The sequence below is a fragment of the Megalops cyprinoides genome, chromosome 4 (assembly GCF_013368585.1).
Source record: "Megalops cyprinoides isolate fMegCyp1 chromosome 4, fMegCyp1.pri, whole genome shotgun sequence".
NCBI lineage: Eukaryota > Metazoa > Chordata > Actinopteri > Elopiformes > Megalopidae > Megalops > Megalops cyprinoides.
Window position 1 is genome coordinate 6,062,512 of NC_050586.1, and position 24,877 is coordinate 6,087,388.

Below are 24,877 nucleotides of genomic sequence, written 5' to 3' on the forward strand. Positions count from 1 at the left end.
TCATGCTGAAGCCTTTTTTCTCCACCATGAGTCTTACAGCCATGTAGGTCTACAGAGCTACCAGCCTAAAGGTTTTACAGCACCTGGCAGCATAGTGACTCCCTCTTCACGTTATTCCAAGTCCTCGGTGGGAAATAAATCAAAACTTTTACTGCTCACTCGGGGAGCGTGGAACCCATAGAGGAGTAATACCCTCTTATTAGTTGCCTTTAAAAATGTACACGGGGAAATAAATAAAGCACTTTAATTTCACAGTCCGGGGTCCCGGTGTGAGAGTTATTAGGAGCAGCGGCGGTGCTCGCTTTAATAGCCCCGGTAATGGAACGCTGCAGAGGAGCCCCGGGGGCAGGAGGCTGAGCCGAGCTCGGCGGTGCGGTGCTGCTCGTGTGGGGCCCCCCGTCCCTCCCGCGTGAGCTGCCCGCGTCAGGCCGTACAGCAGACCCCCGCTCACTCAGAGGGAGCATGAAGGAGCTCAGCGAGCTTCATTATGTATTACGGGCACAGCTAGGGATGGCGTGGTTAGGAGCAGGGCCTGTAACTGAGGGTTTGCTGGTTCAATTCCCCACTGGGGCACTGCTGTTGTGCCCCTGAGCAAGGTGCCTTCCCTGCAACTGCCCCAGTGAATATTCAGCTGTATAAATGGATAACATAAAAACCTAAATTAAAACTAAAATTAAAAAACCTGCGAACCTAAACTAAAAACCTGAGAGCCGTAATGTTTTCTGGGGAAAAATGAACCTAACAATTTCAGCTTTAAGCTATTTATATACGTGTGCCTGGGTATAAATATCTGAACGGATTTGTTTTTCATTTGGTGGAAAAATCATTAAGTGACGTAGCTGTAATTAGCTCGGGGAGCGGCATGCGTTTTTTTTTTTTTCTCCCCTTCACGTCAGTTGACACGGGGAATCAGAAAGGAACATCGGAGGCGACCTTGCTGGTGATTAGAATGCACAGTGTGTACCAGTGTGCAGTCAGGTTTAGCCGAGCACGCTAAGCACACGCTTAGCGCAGTAGACAGCACTCATTTGTATCTGCCTGGGACTGTCACTGGCTTTGATTCTTCTCTAAGAATAAGGTCTTTAAAGCAGAGCGATTCAGCTGTTATAATTTCATATGTTTGGGGAAATGTATCAGTTTCACTCGTACAGCATCCTGTTACCTTGGAAGCCTACTCTCCTCGGTGTGCTCACTCAGCCAGTGAGACTCGAGCCAGACCAGCTAGAGCTTTTCATTAGGGTGAATGGAGAAATACAATCCCTCTTGGAAAAAAAGTGTCTCTTTCTACAGATAGCTCTGTGGTCACTTAAAGGCACCAAGAGTCTCATAGAAAAACTTCTTGTGTGTCTATCAATGTGCGTTCTTTGTATGGTGGTGGTTTCCTTGTTTAGAACTGAAACGAAACTTACGAATAAATTGAAATTGGAGGGGGCTCTCTGATTCTTTCAGTTGAGGATGAATGAGCTCAAAAAGTGAAACTTGATTTTTCACTGAATTTCAAATATATTACATCATATGTATTACATCAAATTTGACATTTCTGTTTTTCTTTTTTTGTTTCATATTAGTTGTTTAGCTGACGCTCTAATCCGGAGTGACTTAGACATAGAGTGCGATTCTGACATGGTTTCCAGTCATTCAGCTGAAAATTTACCGAGGCAATTCAGGGTTAACTACCTGACACAAAGGTACGATGGCAGCAACCCAGTAGGGAATCGAACCGGCAACATTTGGGTTACGAGCCCTTCTCTTTACCACTACGCCACACATAGTCTGTTTTCCTCTGAGAGAGATCTTGGAAGTCAGGTGCTGTGCTCATGCAGCATGTCCAGCCCGTCATTATGAATGGATCAGAGCTAATATTTTCTTCAACAGGAAAGAATGCTGTCTGATGGGCCAAAAACAACTACAGCGTGCGCACGTCTGGAAAAGACTCATTTTGGGGGGTTTAACTCCAGTACATCCCGTCCTGCTACCAAAGTGGATTGCTAACGAGGCAGAGAGCATAACGCTGTATCAGATCAAAGGCAAGTCAGCTAATTGGAAGTACATGATGAGCTGGCGAAACTCAGTCTGTTTTGTATTCTTATGAATGTCAAACCTTGAGTGAGTCAGAAAGGGAGACATTACACTGCGGCTTTGTCCCGTGTTCAGCAAGAAAAATAAATCTTACATAAGGAGGAAAAGAACCTGGTAGAAATTAAACTGATTATTTGGAACTCGTACGCTGGTATGTTGTTCCAAATTGTCATTTATTTATTTTGTATCAGAAACACATTTATGTGGCTGAGAACTGTTTATGTTTAAGAAGTGATTCTTGGCAGCACATAGAACGCCGTACCTCGGCTCCTAGCCGCTGAGTTACCTGTTTTCAAAAATGTTATCCCGTCTGTGTTGCGTAATACAGAAAAGCCACTCTGGTATTTCCTGCCCGTGTCGTGCAGGGGGGAACAGTTTGGACCGCATGTACGGTTACCCACGGAAACCGCAGCATGGTTTCCAAGGGCAGCGGGTGCTGTCTGTGATCCCCAGGCGAGACAAGGGGGAACACTGGCACTTAAGTCTGGTCCCAACCCCCCCCCCCCCCAGGGCTTACACAGCCAACACATCAACATAACAAACAGGAGAAACAAACTGCAGGAACAGGCCGTATTTCTGCCTGCCCTATCCCGAGTGACGCTCTGCGCTGTAATTCAGACACACATCCTTGAAGTCTACATGAGGTGCTTTATTCCCTGTCCCCGTGTGGCCGGCCTCAAAGGTGGTTTAGACCGGTTAGGTTAGAGCATGGAGTGGGGGGGGGGGAGGGCGGAGAGATGGCGAAAAAGGATCAAAGATGGATTTCCCCCCAAACCACAGCCTCCACGCAGCACCCACACATGGTAACCATCACAGGGTGCCTTTGTTAACCCACATGCTCCCCGTTCACGGTAATGTACACTCACTACAGCCCAGACGAATATGAAAGTTTCTTTTTTTTTTCACGCGACAAGCAGGGCCCATCAAGGGCAAGGTGGACGTGAGAGCCAGGCGGATTTATTGGGGAAACAGGCACGGAAAACTAGCAGTGCTTTGCCAAGCGCACTCGTTAACTCCAGCCCGATTCCGCCCTTTGATGTTCTCTGTGGATCCACGGCTAAGTCAGACATTGTGAAGTAGCGGGCGGCTCCTGTCTGCCTCCATACAGGCCTGCAACCCCCCCGCCTCGCTGGAAATCCCTCCCGCAAAGAGGGTTCAGCCCAGACGCCAAGGCTGACATACGGAGTGCATGTTTGTTTGTGTTCCATGCGGTGTAGATGACAATGAGAGTGCTCCGAACCTGGCTTTTCCTGTACTCATCCACCGAGCTGTCAAGCGTAAATTGTGCCTTGTAAGGCGCTGTAGATAGGAAACGTCTGCCAAGTGGCAAAATGCTAATGTAAAATGTGAATTTGCATAGATAAAATAGTTCATAAGGATTGCCTGGCTGCCTCTGCGTACCCTGAGAGGGGAAATAAAGAATTAAGGATTATCTGTATTTGGTGTGATGTATTTGTTATGACGAGTTATTACCATTTTATCTTCATTTTGCCATTACTGAAATGAAGATAGCATTTACATTCACACTTTCTTTTGAAATCCCATATTCAAAATTCCCAGTGTGTAAAAGTTGGCAGCTTAAAGGTGTGCCCACACAGTACCTCTCTTTAAGGACATAGGTCTATGAATTTGACGATTTTGCAGAATTACAGTAAATTGTCACCTTCTTGTAGATGTGCTTACGGTCTAGACTCAACAGAGGCTCCTTCATTAAAGTGTGAGCAAAGAGAATATGCTAGCATAGACAGAGCAAAAATGCCCAGTTTCACTGAATCCATTCAAAGACCTGGCTCAGAGGCTGGAAGGCAGACTTGCAGACGGCATTTATCAGGTATCAACAGCACCTTAAATTCCTCTCCCTAATTAAGAGCTAATTAACCTCTCTCAAGTTTGCTCTATCCTCCAGTCTGGGAGGCCGAACTTCATCATGGTCTGTCAACATTACCTTAAGCGCAATTAATTCATCTGCGCTAATTAGATCTCTGTTAATTAAAAGAAACGGGAGTGTGCAGGGACCCAAAGCATGTTTCTGGACGGAATCTTGACCCCCGGCAGTGAAAAGAGCATTAACCAGACCTCCCCTGGACAAATTCGCATTAAGGCACCATGATCATTTTTACTGTTAACAGGAATGTAGTTTCTGTCAGTGGCTGACTGCATTAGAGACCATGTCTTCATTTTTCACTCTTGGAGCTGTCCAGGACATGAACACTTTGGTTGTGGCTAGATGGGTTTTGTCCTCTCCTTGTCCTCTCTACACTATGTGGAAAAACACAGGGAATCCTGGTCACGGCGCTGAAAAGGGACCTTGTCACTTACCATATGTTATCAGAAAGGTGATAACTTATGGCTCGCCTCTCCACTGTAAGGCTCTGCTGCAATGTAGGCGCGTGCGGGAGTTGGTCGCCTTTGTCTGGTGCGCATTGTGTAATCTAATCGCCCGACAAGGTCACCTCTGATGTTCTTTTCTGATTCCCCTGTCAACTGGTGTGAAAAACACATGCTGTTCCCTGTGCTAATTATATCTACGGTGTCCTTTTTTTAAGTGCTGACAAGCTATATAGATCTGGCCATTGCTCACCATTTCACAGGACAATGGAGAAAAGTGAGCAGCAGGAACAGCCAACCACATGCAGGGGCCGCTACTCTGATTGCCACGTGACTGGCTGCAGCAGCTTTCAGTCAGATGTTTGGCAGCTAGTAGATTGAAAAAATTGGTGTTTGGCAGCTAGTAGATTGAAAAATTGGTGTTTTAAATCATAGAAGTTGCGTAAGTAAATGGGAGTCAAAAGCAGGTGGCTTATCTTAAACTGTTTTCCCAGAGCAAACATTAAAGATAATCTCTAGGCGAGAAAATTATTCTCTTGTCATCTATAATGTGTATTTTTATACCGTTTAAACAATTTTGGAGGGGGAGGTTATTGTTTTACACACTTACTGTGTCATCTGTTTTAATTTAACCACACTCTTTCTGACTCATAGCTGGTACACACAGGTATGCGTTTTCTGAGTCAAACAAACTACCTCTCTACACTATCACATAATTCAGCGACAGAAAACAGAGATTGTGTAACCCTGCGTAACCTCACCACAACCGAACGAGCGTTGCACAGAGGAGCTTCGTTTCGCTGATTCCCCCCGAGTCTCTGCTGAATGTCACCTTTGATTGGACACTGCTCCTGTCAGTCTTCTCCTGGCAGCAGGCTGCCTACTTGGGTCTCTCTTCCTTCTTCGTTGTCTACTGTGAGGTCACAAAGTGTAGCATAGTGGTTAAGGAGCAGGACTCGTAACCGAAAGGTTGCCGGTTCGATCCCCGCTGGGACATTGCTGCTGTACCCTTGGGCAAGGTACTTAACCCACAGTTGCCTCAGTAAATATCCAGCTGTATAAATGGATAACCTTGTAAAGAACTGTAACCTATGTAAGTCGCTTTGGATAAAAGCGTCTGCTAAATGAATAAATGTAAATGTAAAGTACAGTGGGAGTGGCTTTGCTGACGTCACACCCACATGCAGGCTGGCACTGTACTCATGGTGCTGTATCGGGTGTTACTGTGCAGTATTGAAAGGGCTATTTGATACTTGCCCTGAGCAGGAGAAACTTAACTCTGGCCTGATAAGGTAACGAGCATGGACAATGGCCTTATAAGGAGCGAAAACAAAAGAACATGAGAAGTTTAATGACAGGAATGGGCCATTTAGCCCAGCTACACTGGTCATTTTGTCTAGTCCACACTGTATCTACAGGTAGGTGTCAAGCCTGGTCTTGAACACTCTGAGAGTCTTTGTTACCACTATAAATTCTAAATACCACTATAAATTTTCATCCCTATAAATCCTGGAAAGCTATTCCATGCATTTATTTCTTTTTTGAAAAAAAAATTCAGCCCACGTGCAGAATTTCACATTTGGCGGCGTTAAAGTTCATCAGGGTTTTATGTAGATCTTGAACCCCTTTGTTAGCTTCTAAACTGTTTGCTTCACCCTGACCTCCTTTTTTTGTAATACCCTTTTTATTAAGGTGATTTAAGTAAATAAGGAACAGCAAAGGTCCCAATACTGATCCCTGCAGGACTCAGCCTCCTACAACTCCTTGCTCAGATAAAATCCCTCTTATCTTTATATCCTATGCTGAAGGCAATTTTGAATCCATTTCAACACAACACCATTAATTCCTACTCCCTCCAGCGTGATAAGAGGTCTCTCATGTGGCACCTTGTCAAACGCTTTTTGAAAATCCAGATATGTAATATCATACGACAAATCTGAGTCAACATATTGAGTAATTTCCGCAAAAAAAGTCCAGAGGATTTGTTGAGCGTGGTCTCCCTGTGCAAAAACTGAGAGGAAGGGTGAATTTGATTCATTTTGTAAGTATGTATGAAGAGACACAGCCCAGTAGAGAGAGCGAGAGAGAGAGAGAGACAGACAGAGGGAGAGAGAGAGAGACAGAGGGAGAAAGAGAGAGAGAGAGAGAAAGAGAAAGAGAGGGAGAGAAATTTGGGAGAGATTTGTGTTCTCTGTGTGTTGCAGCCCAGCACTGCAAAAACATCATAGTGGTGCAGCAAAGCATCATGGGATGGCTGAAGGGAGGGGAAACATGTGTCCACTGCACTGGAAGCATGGAGCTGACACTGCCGCCTCAGCAGGCTTTATCTCTTACTGTAACACAGTGAGAAAATGGCTGTCCCCAGGACTTAATGTCCTGTTCATTCAGCCCTGTGAAGGCAAGGCCCTTGAAGTATAAGGTGCAGTCCCCAAAATCATATATAAGCACATTGGCATATTTTATTACTATTAAAAATATTATTTTGTTATTCATATTGACAGCTTGTGTACTGTAGTTTGGTGTAAAACTGCTTTCCTATGCAGTTTCTCTGTACACAGTTTACTTAGATTTTTTTCACATTCCATAACGGAGCATTATGCTGATCCCAAATGAAATGAAAAAGGGATAGTTTACTTTGCTTCCTTCCAGACGCATTTAGTATATACTTGTGTTTTCGTTGCCCTTGGGGGGGGAGAACAAAACCAGACAAAGGCGGCAGTGGTAAGGCAGGGAGCTCTCCCAAAGTCGTCCCTCTCTGTTTTACGAGAGACAAGATACGGAGTGTCTGCTTTTTCTCACACGCTTTTTTACATTCTCAAGAAGGCAACAAGATATGTATTTGTGCTGGCTTTGCACTGCTTGTGCCTTTTGTGGATGTCAGTAAAACATCTTCACTCTGATTTATGTCCCCAATGAAAGACCAGGTAAAGGAACAGGAAAAGCATAAAAGGCGAGAATGTGTAAGCCTTCTAATTTAGCACTCTTCTCTCTTTGATGAGCAGAGAGTATTTCGTATAGTGTTGTGTAGTGTAGTTTGTATAATATATTGTAAATTGTATAATACGTGTGTGTGTGTGTGTGTGTGTGTGTATGTATGTGAGTGTGTGTGTGTGTGTGTGTGTATGTATGTGAGTGTGTGTGTGTGTGTGTAAGCTAACAAAATATTCACAGGCACAGTCCAAAGGAAGTGCCCCTGCATGTCCTGCCAGCTAAATAATTACACACATCTGGCATGTACACTTCACCTGCACAGAAGGTTCACCTGTGTGTGTGCGTGTGTGTCCTGGCAGACTCCCCGTGTAACTGCACCAGCGAGGGCGTCCTGGACCCAGAGGACTGTGACAGGGTGACGGGACAGTGCTCCTGCCTCTCGGGGTACACGGGCCTGCAGTGCGAGGACTGTGAGGAGGGACACTTCTCCAACGGTTCCACGGGCTGCCTGCCCTGCGGCTGCGACTCCTTCGGCGCCGTTGAAGACCGCTGCGACAGGTGAGGGCTCGGCCCGGCTCCGCCCGGTTCAGACTGGTTCGGCCTGGTTCAGTTCGGTTTACACTGGCTCAGTGTGGCCTGGCTTGGTGTAGCCCAGCTCGCGCTGGTTCCGTCCAGTTCAGTGTGGCCCGGCCACGCTCGGTGTGGTCCAGCTGGGCCCAGCTCAGCGTGGTTCAGTCCGGGCCCAGCTCGGTGTGGCCCAACTTGGCATGGCTCTGCACAGCTCGGCCTAGTCCAGCTTTCTGGATTTTATCAAGACATTTAGATTCCCGTAAGGCATGGGGGTAAAAATGCAGCTCTGCTTCCCTAATGGGAAAATTGGCTGCTGCCCTTAAGGCTCAGGTCTCAGCAATCTTAGGAATGTAAACCATACATCATGTTTGTATTACTGAATTCCTGAAATTTCGCATTGCAGGGCCTTTTTTAAGGTTTATTTTCTCCATGCACCTGTATAAAGCCGTTAGGTCAGGTGTGCAATTGTTCTTCTGTTATTTTCCTAGCTGTTGGTTTGCTTTCTCTTATAAAGAAATGCTACACACGTGCAGTTTGTGCATCTGGTGTAATTTTGGGGGGGGGTTATTGCCATATCGAGGTGCAGCTCACTGCAGGTTCAGTTGGTTAACTGAAGAATTTAACTGAAGTTTAGCTGGTGTTCCAGGTGTCAGTTGCTGATTGGTTACCTCTGAAAGGTGAAGCACCATAGACTGGTTGTTGCTGCTGTCCCCAGGTGCCCCAACCTGTCAGTCTCCTCCCCTGCTTCACCTGTTTCACCTGTATTCACTCGGCCCTCCAGCTGAGGGGACTGTGATGTCATCAGTGTTGTTGCTTGGCAACTCAGTCAGTGTGTCAGTACTGAGGTATGACAAGGTGAGGTTAGGGCAAGTCTGAATGAAACACATGGAAAAAGTGATATCTTGTCTGGCTATTTCAGTGACAGGAAAATCTGCCTCCCACTAACCCATGGGGATTGTGCGTGTGCGTGGGCACGCATGTGTGTGTCTCAGCAGGTGTGCTTTTTACGTCAGTGCTAGCCTGTTTGTGTTGGAAACACCCCTGAAGGACTGCCTTCCTGAAGATGCTGTTACAGCTTGTAGTAACAGAGCAGGAATAACGAGAGTGACCTTTCCGTTGAAGTGTTAGAGTGCTTCTCATTTTCTGCAAGCCAGAAGACTGTGGTGTTCATCACTGAGGCCTGAGACAATGACAGGTACTCTGTGCTTTCTTTGGGAACGTCACCCCAGGGACAGAGAGGGGCAGGTCTGTTCCTGTTTCCATTCGTCGCGGGCTCCATACCAAATTTTCAAAATCCAAGCCAATACAACCAAGAACAGTTAGCTCATAATTCCACTTGTAGCGGCCACACCATCTGAATTTGCTCATCTGATTCAAGGAGCAAAGGAATAGGCTGCACCGACAGGATAGCTGGGAATTCACAATGATATCAAATGTTTCAGATTCAAGTATCATTGCACAGCATGGAGTTAAAATCACTTCAATTTAGATACTGTCAATGCTGTGTTTTTATCTCTGCCACTCTTAAGCAAGTACCCATAGATGTTGAAATTGAAATGTTACCTGTGACAGAGTAATTCACTAATTAATTTAGTGGTTTCTGTCAACCTGTTCCTCAGTTAACTGAACAGTTAACTTACTAGTCAACAGTCACTTATTAACTAATCAGTGTACCATCCATTTAAAATTTCCTGCTGTGAATGTTCTTCCTCCTGAACGCAGTTGTGGTCCCATAGACAGCCTATGAGGGCAGTGATAGCTTTTACAGCCAGACACACATTCCGAAAAAGCTCAGACTTTCTCCAAAAGGCCCATTTTTTTGACCTGTATAAACAAAATGACAAGCCTGTGGTCACAAACAGAGCAGGGACGCAGTGGTGGCAGGCTGAGGAGGGGAGAAAATGAGAGAGAGAAAGAGAGGGAGAGAGGGAGGGAGAGAAGGAGAGAGGGAAAGGAAGAGGGAGAGGGAGAGAGAGAGGGAGAGGGAGAGAGCATGGTGTTTTTCCGACATGCCTTAAAAATAGCTGCTGTATTTTAGTGTCTCAACCATCGTGAGGAATGTCGCTGGTCAGAGAGCTGACCGTGCATCTTTGTGGCATTTCGTTCTACTAAGCTCTCCTCTTGCAGTGTGAATGGGTGTTTTAGCTGCACCGTGGGCGGAGTTAACCTGAGAACACACATTGTGACACTCCTTTCCCCTCTGAAATAATACTGCTCAGGAGGACCTTAAGAAGTCTACAGGCTGAAGTACGCGCATGGCCTGTTTGGAAATCCGAGGTGCTTTGTTTTGCGATACCCTCCACCTGATTCCGATTGGACGATCGAGAAGTTTCCTTTCTCCTCCAAAGCCACGCAGAAAGCCGTGTCAAGTTTGAGGGAAAGCGCTTCCTTAGGACCGGCTCTCAGACGGAGGGGTCGGTGCCGGTGTGGGATGAACACGGAACGCATGGCGCTGGTTTCTATGCGGGTTTGCCAGCGCTGGCCCCTGCCGGGACATCACCCAAAAAGCCCCCCTGCCTCTTTCTACCCTCCGCGCCTGGGTGGCCGCGTGTAGAAATGCCACAACAAAACAAAAGCCGGCCGGCGCTCTGCGCGGCGGCACTCAGCTGTGGTCTCTGCCACAGACGTGCTCCTGTTTCGGGTGAGGCACATCAAAGAGGGGGAAACCCTGCGGTAGCAATTTCACTTTAAGTGGATGATCTATTCCTGGCACTTTAAGCAAAGAAGAAGTGAGGCCTGTTGGTCACGCTTTGCCGATTCTACCTTATCTGTTAAAAAAAAAAAAACTACCTGCAGCTCTTTGCCTGTTGTCTTAAAATATCATCAGATATTCAGAAGTTGTTTTTGAAGCGTGACGGTCAATGCGATGTAGGTGATTTTTTTGGAACGCTCAGTGGTCTTGAGTATCTCGAGGAAAAAAGCTATCGTTTCAAGCTTGGGGGTGATTCGGCTGAATTCCGTGCCATTTTCCGCAACAATCACGTTTCTGTCCTCGGTCTTAACACACAAATCCATTTATGCGGGTGCCCTTTGCTTTGTGTTGAAAATAATCAGCAATTAACTGCCGAGTGACAAAGCTCCTTTTCATTTAATGGAAGGAAACACGCCCGGCATTATTCCCGAGCCAGAGAGCCATCCAGCCTCCTGGCATTGCTGATCTCAATGCGTGCCATTATGAGCGAAGGAAGATCTATTTGCCAGGCATTTGCAATATTTGATTTTTAATATCCGCGCCCGCTGTGGGTGAAATAGTTGGAGCATGAGGGCATTTAATTAATCCATTATTATCATGTTCCCTGCGTCTGGTGGTGACACTGGGCTCAGCGGACGTGCCATAAAAACATGAACAAATACATTGAAATTCATAATGAAGTGTCAGCAAATTGTGAGGAATTTTTTTTTTTTTTTTTTACACTCGAATAAACGGTTACAGTGTCTATTTTTACTGGCACAATGCTTGCACTGTGTTCTGGATGTTGGCTGGTGGATTCTAGGTAAAATGTACTGAAGATGCCTGACATTATTATTGCAGGAGTTTTATTAATCTGCGGAACAGAAAGGCAGTGTGGAATATGGGCTGGGGGGAGAGAGGCAGGCAGAACACTCCTGTGTGCAGGCTTTATTGGATTAAATTCTCACCGACAGGTCCTGGCAGCATCACAGACTGAAATGATTAATATGGCTCTTATTATCTCCCCCCAATACACACACACACACACACACACACACAGACACCCCGGTCTCACACAGTTGTAGGCGCTTTCAGCTTTTCTCCACTATTTAATCTGTATCTTCCCTGTAAGGGTTAAACTTCTTACTCACCCGAGTTTGCAAACTGGCACCTCTCTCCAGCTGAGAGCGTGGACTGGGGCTGTACCGGTCTCCATGGGGGAGGAGGAGAAGGTGGGCATGGAGTGGGGGGTGGGGTTTATTAGGTTACGGGCCCACCCCCAGACCGATTCCCTGTGATCCTGCTCAGACAGTCTGAGCTGGGGCCATGTCCTATGGGTTAGCGCGTGCAAGCCAGACCAGCTCCGTGGTAATCACTTTGACTTATGCAGATTAACTGGTTATGGACCCTCATCCCTGTGCTCTGAGTAATTACATTCATCCAGTGGGGGGTTGGTAGGGGGCCTGTCTCTGCACAAACAGAGTGACTCTGGAGGTGTGCTTACCTGCCAACCTGTCACACAGTACCATCTGTATTGATGCTTGGCTGTGTGGTTGTCCAATTAAGCAATTTCCTTGTTATCTTAATAAAGTACTATCGTATCTTATCTTGTCCAGACAGCACCCCCTGCTGCTGTGGCGGACCCTCATTGCATGTTAGCTATGCCGAGATCCACTAAGAGGCTGTTCAAGGTTACAATCCACTATTGAAACCAGTGTTTCTTAATCCTACTCCTGGAGGCCCCCTGTCCTGCATATCTTCTATCTGTCTTTGCTCCAAACACACCTGATTGAAATTATTGTGAGCTCTTGATTAAATCAGGTGTGCTCAGCTAATCAAAAGTGCCACTGATGAGCTCAGTCAGGTAGGCAGAGCAGGGAAAGATGGAAAACATGCGGAGCAGGGGGCCCCAGGAGCAAGACTGAGAATCAGTGATTTAAACAAAGGCTTTTGGGTTTTAACCAAATCACCTGCTGGCCGCAAATCACAGCTCAGGCGCTGATCCTAGCTGGTAAAAGGACAAGTTTGTAATTGGCTGTTTGTAAGTGGGCAGGATCAAAGCTGGGATTTAAACAGGGGTTCAGCAGCTAATCTTTACAGATTCTTCAAGCTCCAATCCTAATTCAACAAATGCTGAACATGTATCATGTATTATGCCATGGCTTTGGCAAATAATGGTTTCTGATTGAATGTGTGCGTATTGATTTCCAGCAACAGAATTTGTGTGTGTCAGCTTTCTTCGACATAAAATTTTGCTGTCAAAATGAACGTGCAATTTAACAAATTAATGTCAGCCTAAGTGTAGTAAGATTTCAGTTTAAGCGCATAATCTGCTCCCGCTGCTTAATGACAGGATGAAGTAAGGCCTCGTCACGCCTCATTGATTCTACCTTACCTGTAAAAAGCACCTGGAGTTCTTTGCATTTGCCTTAAAATATCACTGAATCGGATGCCAGTTTCCAAGTGAGGTGGCTTCTGTAACGTGGATGGCTAATGCTAGTGCGATCGGAGCTGTGTATTTGTAAAAGATCAAACGTGATATAAAACTCTTTGTTTAATGTGTATCTCTCGGTAGTGTAAGTGGAACAGCCCTCTCCGTTCTGTTGTTCTGAAGTAAAGCCCTTCGGGGAGGTTAGGGGCTCCCTGGCTCTGCCACAGGGCTGCATTACGTCACTACCTCCTGTTTTATTTTAATATAAAGGGTGGGTCACTCCTTGCTTAGCCAGTGGCATTTGGTGAACAATATTTGCTCAAATAGCCCCTCCCCTTTCAAACAAATGGAAAAAATCAACTGTTTCCCATGTAATCCTCTAGTGGATATCTCTGGAGGTGTCTATAAATGTCAGCAAAGGGGGGTCTGACTTGATGTTACTTCCTGAATGTCTCTACCAAGGGAATTTGAGTATCACAGTGTTCACAGCCTGCCTTAGCTGTAAAAAACCAGGAAAAAGTAATTTCCTGTTGGATTGATGTTTTTTTTTCCTTTAAAATTAAATACAGCTCAATGGTTACTCTCATTATCCTTCATAATGTATAGATGCCTGTGTATACTGTATGCAAATATGCAGTATATGTTGTACATGTATATGGATGAATGAGTGTGTACATGTAACCGTGGAATGCCTGAGTCTGCAATTATGAAAATTCAGGAAAATTACTGAATGCTACAGCAGGGTAATGTACCTGTGATTTAGCTTGGGGGCTTTCTGCCCTGACAGAGGGAGGAATAATGGGACATTTTCTCGTCATTAGCGTGAGGTTGGACTCCGCTGTGTGCAGAGGAGAGTCTCTCCTTCCCCAGAACTCAACCTATACCGTGAGCGGCTAATTATAGCGCACGCACTGCGGTAAGCAAGCTCCTGGAAACTGGATATCCCAGCCCGAGTGATAGGAGACCCTGTATCCGGGACCGATTGGCCTGCAGGGAGGACTTTAAAGCCAACGCAGGTGTGGTAATGAAACGATAATATTGGTGATAAGCGTGAACTCCGCAGAGGGGGTCTGCTGTGGGCCGGGCGGACAGAGGGCAGCCACTGTGGAGAGGAACCACTCACGTCTTGGCCTGATCGGGTCGCCTGGTACAACGCAGCCCCCTCCAGTACTGATGAGTACAGCAATGCCTTGTGAAGGAGGCCTGTCAGTCTGCTGCTTCTTGTCCAGCAGAACTTCACTCTGTTTCATGTCATTGTAACAGACCCATCAAGTGTTACTAAAGGTCATCCTAAAGGAGAGCTTTCCTCACAGATGTTCTCAAGTGCTAATTGTGCATAAGTAGGCACTACAGCTATGGGCCTCAGAGAGCAACTGATGTCACGGTTGAGGTATTCTTGAACATTTGCAGTTTTTGACCTTAAAGTGTTACCTCCATCCTAAACTCCTACCTCATAGATATTCTGAAGATCTTGCCATGTATAAATAGGTACTAGTACTCTGGGCCTCAGAGTGGCTGATGTCGCAGCTGGGGTGTTCTGGGACATCTTCAATCTTTGACCTTAGAGTGTTATCTCCATTCTAAACTCACTGCACGGATGTCCTAAAGTTCCTGTCATGTATAAATAGGTACTACTCTTGTGGGTTGCTAAGAGGGGCTGATGTCACAGTTGGGGTGTACTGAGATATCTTCAATCATTGTCTCTTTAGTCACTGAGGTCTTTGCTGACACCAAGGAGCCAGCTTCTCTATTGTGTTCTATAAGCCGCACCAAGAGGGGGGGGGGTATATGTCCCGCTGTGTGCTTAACACGGTAAATCTGCGCTGAATACGGAAACCAAAACAAACAGAGGATCGTGCCACTGTCAGTGTAGCTGCTGTGAAGGCAGAAATACTTTACAGGCATTTAGCAGACACTGTTTACCAGGGCGACTTACATAGGTTACAATTCTTACATGTTATCCATGTAAATATCCAGCTGGCAATTCTGGGTGAAGTACCTTGCCCAAGGGTGCAACAGCAGTGCCCCAGCGGGGAATGAAGCTGACAACCTTTCGGTTACGAGTCCTGCTCCTTACCACTATGCTACACTGCCACCCCTGTGTTACCACTGTCTGTGTAGCTTCTGTGAAGGCAGAAATGGCCAGTGCTGCTCCCTGCTTCTGTCAGGTGGTACCCCTAGCGCTGCTCGGGCGGGCAGTTTAGTGTGGGGGTGAATAATGGAATATTGAGCTCATTTTTGAGCATGATGCCCTTCTAAGCGCGATCAATGGTCTGTCTGAGAGAGATTGTGTAGCTACCTGCGACCTTGACTGCTGTTATATTTAGCCAACTGCCTACCTATATATTAGCTGCTGTTTTGCCTTTGGTGTGGATTTCGATTTTGACCCGTCAGTCTGAAGTGTAACTTAGCCTCCGCACACAGCCAGGAGCTGGTGCCCAGAACTGACGGCCCAGGGTCAGGGAAGGGAACATTCTGGAGTATCCCTTTTCCCTGAGCTAGCGTGCTTGTCCGTGTTCTGTCCCATTGGAGGACAGAGAAGGACGCGCTTTCTAAATTCAGTGTCACTTACGCAAAGTCGGGGTAAAGTCTGGGTCAGAAACCAGGGTTCGGGTGGGAAGGACCTGGAAACGTCGGCCAAGAACGAGAGCTATTTCCTGCGCTGTACAACTGAAGAAAAGGGGCTATATTGGCTCACCAGTGTGGTGAGGTAGAGCGGGAAAAAGCCTAGAATTTTCTCCACGGCGGAGAGGCCGGATACTGTGGAAAGCTGTTCAGCAGACATTCCCTCTCAGCCTACAGTGTTGGAGAATGTTGATTAAGCCCAAACAGAATGCCATAGTCTCGCTGTGCAGTTATACCCTGCAATAACAGAACGCCAGCCAGCGACTCGACCCTGGATGGATGGAAATAAAACATTCCCTGGGGGGGCGATGGGAAATCTTCAAACGCTGCAGTGAAAAGCAGCCCGAAACGGATACAGGACTCAGCCTCAAAACTCCCTCATCTAACTTCATTCCAGTTTCAACCGGTGATTGCCCGGAACGGTGTCTGCCCATCTTTGATGCTTTCAGATGTGATGGTGTGTATGTGTGTGTATATGTGTGGGGTTATTTTTTTTATTCTTATTTTCCTTGAAGTTGAGCGGGAAGTCGGGAGCATTTACATTAATCACAGCTGACCTAGAAAAAGTGCCTGTCGGTGCAGGGGCCCGAGCCGCATCCCACCCGGCAGATCCGGCGGCAGGCCTACCACAGCGCATCACCCCCCGGCTCTGGCGGGGCGTGAATAATGGAGATTAGGCAGGCGGTGGGGGAGCCCGGGTACTCCGTGTGGAAGGGCCTGTTTACAAACAGCAAGGCAGCAGACATGAGATCAGTGAGCAGGCCTCTCGCCCCTGCCTCGCCCCGCTGAGCCGGACGGGGCGTGGCCCTCTCACCAGAGGAGCTGCCGCAGACTGGATTTTGGGAGCTTGACGGTTCACCAGTTCGCCTGTTTCCCATACCTCTTATTTTGGAGAGGGGGAGGGGTCGCCCGACACGCCATCCCACCTGCAGATTCCATCTGTCTTTCTGATTCCTGAGAGTTCCTCTGTCTGCGCTGTAAGATTTTTGCGTGGGATTTGATGGATGGGACCTTTTGTGCTTTTTGAAATTCTTGGAGTGAGGTTCATTTGAGAACAATATCTCAGGTTGTAAGAGGCTCTGGTGGATGTCAGTGGGGGTGTGAGAGGCAGTTGGTTAGTAGAGGTGTTTGGGAACCCTCTTTGTTAGCAGTTGATTTGCCAGTCTCACTGAAAGCGAGCTCAATTTCATATCTGCCACAGAGAATGTTTTGCCTGGCAATGTGTGACATTCACGCTTGATGCTTTTGTTCATTCAACAGTTTCTTACTCAGGCTATTCTGAGGTCAGAAAAGGGAGGTCTTTTTTTGAATAAGGACTACAGCTTCTCTTGTTTTGAAATTGGACATTGTTAGTATAACAGAGACACGGCAGTGAAGAGGAAATTCGTTGCTGGAGGTTTCTTAGCTGGCCAAAAATAATACGGACAGTACATATATGGATAATTGCACAATACCTCAGTCCTTAGCTGTCCTTAGCAGTGATCACTTGGACAGAAGTCTGTGTGTTTGTGTCTGTGTGTTTGTGTCTGTGTGTGTGTGTGTGTGTGTGTGTGTGTGTGTGTGTGTTTACATATGTTGAAAGTACCTTCAGCACCAGACTGCATCTGACAAGTTGTTGGATGTTTCTCCCTCTTAACAAAAACATCCCCTGGAAAAAAGATGATAACTTTGTTCTTTCTGTTTTTCTGCTTTAAATTGGGTTTGCCTCCGGATCTCTAACTTGCCAGGATGCAGATGTGGGGATTGTAGGTTTTTCAACGAAACACTGCTTTACGTCAGCAAGTCTTTCAACAATCTGTCTACAAACTTTTCAGGCAACAAAAGCCTGAAAAAGAAAGATGTTTTTTTTCTGGCAGTAGAAAGGACAAAATAAAAAGCAGCCCCATGTAAACTGGAATATCAGGGGGATGGATTTCTTTTAAACACACTCTTTTTGCTTTTATTCTCCTGGTGTGGGTTTTTCATTTGCCTTTTTCTTTTACCTGTCTGGGTTTGATTTCATTTGATCTTAACACTGATGTGACACATCCTATTAATATTGTTATATTGCTTCCCACAACGCTGACTCATAATCTAATCCATAAGAAGAGATGGCCAAATAAATTATGTCAGTACTTCAGAGTGTGGTCTGCCTTAAGCAGACACAGATTTAGACAAGCTTTGTTTTAGCAGTGTTTATTTTGGCATCATTTTTTGTACATTATTTTAGCTGGATCCAGTCTTTGACCTCTTCTGTGTCTACGGGAACAGCCTAAGCTAAACTCATTCAGGCCCCTCTCCACAGTCACACATGTAGGCGGGGAAGCTGTAATGCTCTGTTTGTAATTAATATGTAAAACCCAACACAAGATGCTAATAAACATGTTCTGCGGTTCCTGTGTAATTCCAGGCTCCGCTTCCTGGACCGGAGGCTGCCTGACAGACATAACAGACATCCAAACAAGCCACCCCCCCCCCCCCAACCCCCCGCACAACCCCCCAATTACACATGTCCAATGAAAGCCATCATTTTCCCAAGCGCTGACATACGATGACCTCTGGCCTGGTTTTCGGATATAATCCCAGGCTTATATCAGTGACCTGAAACGGAGTGACAGAGAAGGGGACCGCATGACAGACAGGCCACTCTCCCTACCTCCCCGCTACCCTTCCACCCAAACCCCCCCCCCCCCCCCCCCCCCCCCTCCGGCTCTGAGAAAGGTTCACAGCAGAGGAAGCACCACAGTGTGTCAAGGTGCTCCAAGGTTTTGGGTTTCTCCTTGAACGAGGGAGGGTGAGATGGATGCAGGCAGAAAAAGGGAGGGAGAGAGAGCCCCTGGATGCTGAGCAAAAAGGCAAAGGGAAACGGTACCTGCCAGAGGTTAACATCAAAAATTGATTCCTGAATTTGTGTGGTCTGTCTGACATTCCAAGTCCGTCCCCCTGTTGGCAAAACAGTTAAAAAATGCCTTGAAATGAAAATAATCTCCACAGCGCTGAGGAGGCTGAGCAGCGGAGTCATTGCTCTGGCGGCCCTGCGGCCTTTGAGATACTTGACAGATTGGAGGGTTTTTTTGTTTTTTTTGTCGCCGAGAACAGCTTATCAGAATGGTTGGGAAATATCTCCGAATGAGGCTCGCAATTAACATGAGTCTATCTGAGCAGTCTTCTATTTGTTCTCTTCATAAATCAGGAAGTCGGGGAGTAACCTTGGCTCGCAGTGAGGGGATAATGAGGCTGGAAACCCTGCCAAAGGGGATGTATTTATGCTCCTGCTACTGTCCTGGGTACAGCTGCTCTCACTCGCAGCGCAAACACAGCCTGCGTCTCGCACAGAAAGGAAAAGAACATGACTATTGTATAAAAAAGAACAGCTTGGTGCTCACAGACCAGGTTATGCTGTTGATGGTCTGGGGAATTGGGGACCTCAACTGTAAGGTAACCGCCGGTAAGATAAGGTACCATGTGAAACAACACGTACCAATAAGCAAGCGGTTGCTAAGAAACAGTAGCATGGAGCCCAAGAGAGCTGTGGATGTTAGTGCAAGGAATAAATGGAGAAATGAGGCCAGGAATGATTGTGTGGATTGTGGGTTAGCTGCTGGGGGGGAGTGGGGGGGTTGTGGAAGACCACCATCTGTGAGTGCATTCCCTGGGAGAAAATCACAATCTTTTACAGGGAGAGATGGGATGGAGACAGAAGGGGGAAAAGATTATGCTCTTTTGTGAGTTTGAATGTGATAACCGTTGTAAGCCCAAATTAGAGTGTTCAGCATGGGTGGGGAGGGGGAGTGAGAGAGAGTGAGAAAGAAAAGAAAAAACAAGAGAGCTGTGATTGAAACAAACTGCTGCTGTAGTGAGTGGCTCTTGCACCGGAGGCGGTGACATTTGCCGGTTACAGTTGCTGCGGAAGACGTTTTACATGGTGATGGTGAGGTGGGCTGCATTAGAGGGAGAGGGAGTCTGTTTTACGCAGCACTGGATCAGACCTGGTCCCACTGCCAGTGACAGGCGGGCACGGCAGCCCTCACCCCCAAACTGCGCCCGGGTGTTCTGACGGCTGGGTAGCGGGGCACCATACCTCTGCATTGTCTCTGTAGCCTGTCTATTAATGGTAACGGCCGCCCTGTGACCCAAACGCCAGAGATAAGTCACGGTAAGTCACATCCCTCTGCCTCGGCACGGGGGAACCAACCCAGCAGAGCACGGGCGCTGTCAAAATCAAGACACGCGTGTGCCGTTCCTGTCTGAGCCGGTTACGCCTGACGCGTGTCATTGGATGAGCGGAAAAGGGGGAGGGAGGGGGGAGGGGAGTGGTTGGGATGGATCCGTGGCCACGGTCCATGGTGAAAGCTGCACGGCTGGTAATTCGCTGGAATGGTTTCGCCGGGTTCTGGCCGCCCCCTCTGGCCCCCGGCCATGCCGCCGTGCCCACAGTCAAGGTCGCCGAGGCAGACGTCGGCGTGTGCCCTGACCTACTTTTCCCGCCACCCGGGGCGAGAGCGATGGGCAGGGTGCCGGAGATGTGACATGCACAGACAGGAAAGATGTCCACTTCCTGTATACAGTGGCACCACTGCCAAGACCCATCAGGTCCTCGCAGGGCTGTTGACATGAATGATAGACTGGGGCTGATTGATGGGTGTAAGTGTGTGTGTGTGTGTGTGTGTGTGTGTGTGTTGGAAGGAGGTGGGGGTTGTCGCTCAGTATTTTTGTCTTTTGTTAGGCACCAGTAGTCCATTTTCCATTTTTTGAACCGAAACTAGGCAGAACTAGAACCACAGACCTCAAATGAAAAAGATGACAACATCTCTACTTTTCACTGAATTTCCTTTCATAGTGACATCACCAGCTACCTCCAGGCCCAGCCAATCAGGGGCGACTGAGAGGCAAAAGATTGCAGACAATCTTACTGGTATAAAAAGCAGAAAAGTTCATTGATAATCTCTGAGAAATGGCTTTCAACAGCCTTTGAACAATTCGTCTTTGATCTGCCCTGAAATTAGCCAGCTAAAATATGTGCCCATAACTCACTAGAATGGTAAAATAGCTGTTGATTAGAAAGTTCCCTTTGTCCTTTGCTTGCCGGCACATCGGTGAAAAACCTTGTTCCTGCTCTCACAGTCTTTAAACTGGCTCTGCTTGCACAAGTGTAATTATCAGCAATTTTTCTGTTCTGGCTATGCCGGCAAAGAAGCTATTATTTCTGGCAATACATGCCGGATGGAGCAAAATGGGAACATAGTTTGACAACTACCCATGGCCTGTGTTCCAGTTAGCCAGCACCAGTTCATAACAAGGCTGACAGAGTTACATCTTGCCTGCTTCCCTATTGGGCAGACAGGAAAGACAGCTTGAAGAGCACCCACACCCAGCATTGAGTTTGTTGTCATTTTGAGCCAAGGAGCAGCACACGGCTGGTGATTATTTCTAACGGAAAACAGAGCAAACTTTTTGCACTCTGACAAAAGCTCTGCAGCCCAAATGTTTTGTTTCTTTGTTCAACTGCTCCCGTGTCTGTTGGAATAAATCAATTTATGTACTACAACTAGAGGATTTTTTTTTGAGTGCGAGCCATCCATTGTTTCTTTATGGTTATGTAATATAATGTAATGTACTGAAATGGTTAGAGCACAGCGGTAGACAAACCATTTAAAGCACCTGCAGCTAGAACCTGGGCTCTGCCTAGTTCCCGTTCTGATGGGCTGTGGTGTTTGTTTAAAATTTGAAGGAATGGTGGTGGGTGCCTTTATTTCCTGTGATACAGCTCACTTGACCTCTCGTAAATAACAATGTGTCCTGAACCGACTTTCATATCGTCTTTGTAATTTCTCTCTTTTCCCCTCTGACTCAGTGTGTTTGGTTTCAGGAGAAATTATTGAGTCACCCGCTCTCTGTAAAAGGGTTATCAAAGCAAGAAGGAGGAAGTGAAATCTGAGTTTGGCATTTCAGTTTAGCAACGTGTATCTGAGGCGCTGTAAATGTGTGTGTGTGTGTGGCTGTGTGTGGCTGTGTGTGTGTGTGTGTGTGTGTGTGTGTGTGTGTGGCTGTGTGTGTTTGTTTGTGTGTGTCTGTGTCTGTGAGGCTGAGTGTATGTGGGCATGCGTGCATTTGAGTGTGTGTGTGTGTGTGTGTGTGTGTGTGTGTGTGTGTATGTGTCTGTGAGGCTGAGTGTATGCGGGCATGCGTGTATTTGAGTGTGTGTGTGTGTTTATATGAGTGTGAATGACTGCTTGTGCATGTCTTTGTGTGTGTGGGCGTGTGTGCATTTGTGTGTGGGTGTCTGTGAGTCTGAGTGTGTGTGTGTCAGATTATGTGTGTATGTGTGTCTGTGAGTCTGAGTGTGTGTGTGTGTGTGTGTGTGTCTGTGAGTCTGAGTGTGTGTGTGTGTGTGTGTGTGTGTGTGTGTCTGTGAGTCAGCGTGTGTGTGTGTGTGTGTGTGTGTGTGTGTGTGTCTGTGAGTCTGAGTGTGTGTGTGTGTGCGTGTGTGTCTGTGAGTCAGCGTGTGTGTGTGTGTGTGTGTGCGTGTGTGTCTGTGAGTCAGCGTGTGTGTGTGTGTGTGTGTGTGTGTGTGTGTGTGTGTGTGTGTGTGTGTGTGTGTCTGTGAGTCTGAGTGTGTGTGTGTGTGCGTGTGTGTCTGTGAGTCAGCGTGTGTGTATTTGCCCGTGTGCGCGTGTGCTCATGTGCTGCCCTCTGCGAGTGTTCCATCACATTATGACACGTCTCGGAGCACACCGTCTGCTGTCCTGAGGGCTTCATTTCGAGGCTGTGGCGAGGCTTTGCAGGGTGGAGACAGGGATCATCCGTCTCTGCAACAAGCGCACGGCGTCTCACTGCCATACGAATGAGTCCTCCGTTCACAGAGCCAGCCTGCCAGACTGCCCTGTGCCCGCTCCCTCTCTGCGTAATCAGAGCTGAGGATTCATCTGAGCCCTGTCCTTCAGACAGTGAGGGTGCCTCCCAACAACGCTGTACACGCTGTCTTCACATCTTAATTGTGTTTAAGTGTGAAGTGTTTTTGATATTCATTGGTATGAGGGATGATGGTTTTAGTAGTTCAGGAGTAGGGATGATGGTTTCAGTATTTTCAGCAGAGAGAGTTGGTCTTGGAGAAGCAGAGCTGCATGAGTGATCTTTTCTGTCTAAGTCGGGGCTCATTACCCTGAGTCATGACTTCTGTCTCCTGCTCTTGGTTGCATAGTCAACGAAGTAGAGGGCATTCTGCTGAAAACATCCCAAGTAGCCTGCTTTTTAAACATAATATCAGGACAAAAGCTCAGCAGAGTACCCTGTTCCGTGCCTTTGGACCGCATAAAGACGGGTCAGGGAGTTCACATGAGCACTGTTTCCTTTAAAGCGGACACGGCTTCCTCTCACCTACCCCATTCACTTCCCATGTTCAGTGGTAGCTCATTCTGTCAGCGCTTAATTAAATGGGTCCAGTGCACTCAATCACGAGGGCGGCTCTCCTCAAAGCGCACACGCATCGTGGGGCTTAAGCGTCTGAGATAATGTGGGTTTTTTTGGACTGTCAGGTTACCACTGCAAGCACAAACTGCTGAATAGAGCCTTTGTGAGGCCGGGCTGCTGTCTGCTTAGGGAAGATAAGTTTGAAAAAAAAAAATGAACAGCTGAACAGAATCATGCAGCATAATTTCAGTGTTTATGCAAGTCGTGTTTTAAATGTTTGAACCTGTGAATGGCAATTAGCTTTATTGTCATTACCGAAGTGTGATGGCTGAAATTGCCTCATGGTGGGGGGTCGGGGGGGGTTGCCCCTCTCCCCCCTCTCCCCCCTCCTCCCTTCAGTGTGAGTGTGCAGTACAGAGGAGCAGTGGTGAGAGCACTCATGCCTCTGTCAGCACAGGCTGCCCGGGGCACATGTTCAGCTGGGCGGTGGTGCTGTTGGCTGGGGGAGGGGGTGGGGGGGGAGTGGGGGTTCTAGAACACTAATGTCAATACTCCCTCTCACACCAGGTCCCAATGCGTTCCAGGTGCTCGGAGCCTCTCTGAGCGTTCCGCGTTCCGCGTTCTGGAGCTGCGAGGCGCACCCAGATTCCGTTTCCTCCAGAAGTGTGTTTATACAGTAAATGAGAACTCAATTAGCAGGGACTCGGGAGGTCTCCCATTCGGGTACCTGCCCCCCCCTTTGACTGGTTCCTGCCTGGGGACGAAAACAGGAGGCGAAACGCACACCGTGGTCCCTGTTCTCCCTGCGGAACATGTGGCGGGGGTGATCCAAAGGTTTGAGAGGAAACATGAAACGGTTTGCAGTTTATTTCCCCAGGTTATCTGCCCAATGGCCCCACTGCTGTGCACACACGTTTAGGAAGATGAAATGCTTGGGATGTTAAAACTCTTGCTTTTCTTTAACACTTTATCAGAGAAAAAAATGCTATGAAAAAATGCTATGATGTGACGCTATTTAACATTCAGCAGCTTTTTACATTCAGATGAAGTAAATACATAATCTCATTGCTTATTGCATATGCTAAATATTTTATTGCAGTACCACCCTGAGTGTACAGTATGTACTTTAAAGCAACATGAGTTTTCTGTAATTACTAGCTTGTATTGTTAGCTAAATGGAACAGTGTCAAACTGATGCAGAAATGTACAAGCACAAACACGAGACCGTTAATGTATTAGCAAGCTAATTAGCTGCTACATCTATTTTGCAGGGGTTGTATTTTTTCAGACCGGCTTGTTGGTGGGGTTGCAGAGGCAGGAACGCGTGCGGGTTGCATATTTTAGGCTAATGTTGAATCGGCGCGTGGCTGACAGTCGCTACTGTACACTCCCGTGTCCTCGGAGAGCTCATCTGCCAGGTCTGCGCGCTGATGGCGGGACATTTCTCCTGCTGCGTTCCGGAACCCGAGCGTGGAGCTGCGAAGTAATTAAAATGTTAATGGATTCTGATTTAATCAAACCCCGCCAAAATTTCCATAGCAAATCTTCAGTCAGGTTGGAGAGGAGGAGGGGGGGGGGGGGGGGGGGGGGGCATGGTAGAGGGGAGGCTGATGAATAGGAGAGGAAAAAGCATGCAGCATTCTCCATGCTGATCAAAGCAGGAGGTATGATTGACAACCGTGTGTATCTGAAAGGGCACACGGTTACATTACATTACATTACATTCATTTAGCAAAACAGTGAGTGTGAGCATAACACTATTCAAGCCCTACCACAAGTTAACTTGTGCAACCTGACTAGTCAAGGGAAGCTAAGTATACTATCATGCATCAGTCACTGGATCACAGAATCCA

The 24,877-nt window shown here is 47.2% G+C and overlaps 1 protein-coding gene across 1 annotated transcript in view; it reads left to right on the top strand.

Annotated features, from left to right (window-relative positions):
- Positions 1–24,877, top strand: part of LOC118776742 (multiple epidermal growth factor-like domains protein 9) — a 103,045-nt gene that overhangs the window by 24,592 nt on the left and 53,576 nt on the right. Inside the window, exon 2 of the mRNA XM_036527272.1 lies at positions 7,698–7,896. Coding sequence (XP_036383165.1) covers positions 7,698–7,896 — 199 coding nt within the window. The remainder of the gene's footprint in view (positions 1–7,697; positions 7,897–24,877) is intronic.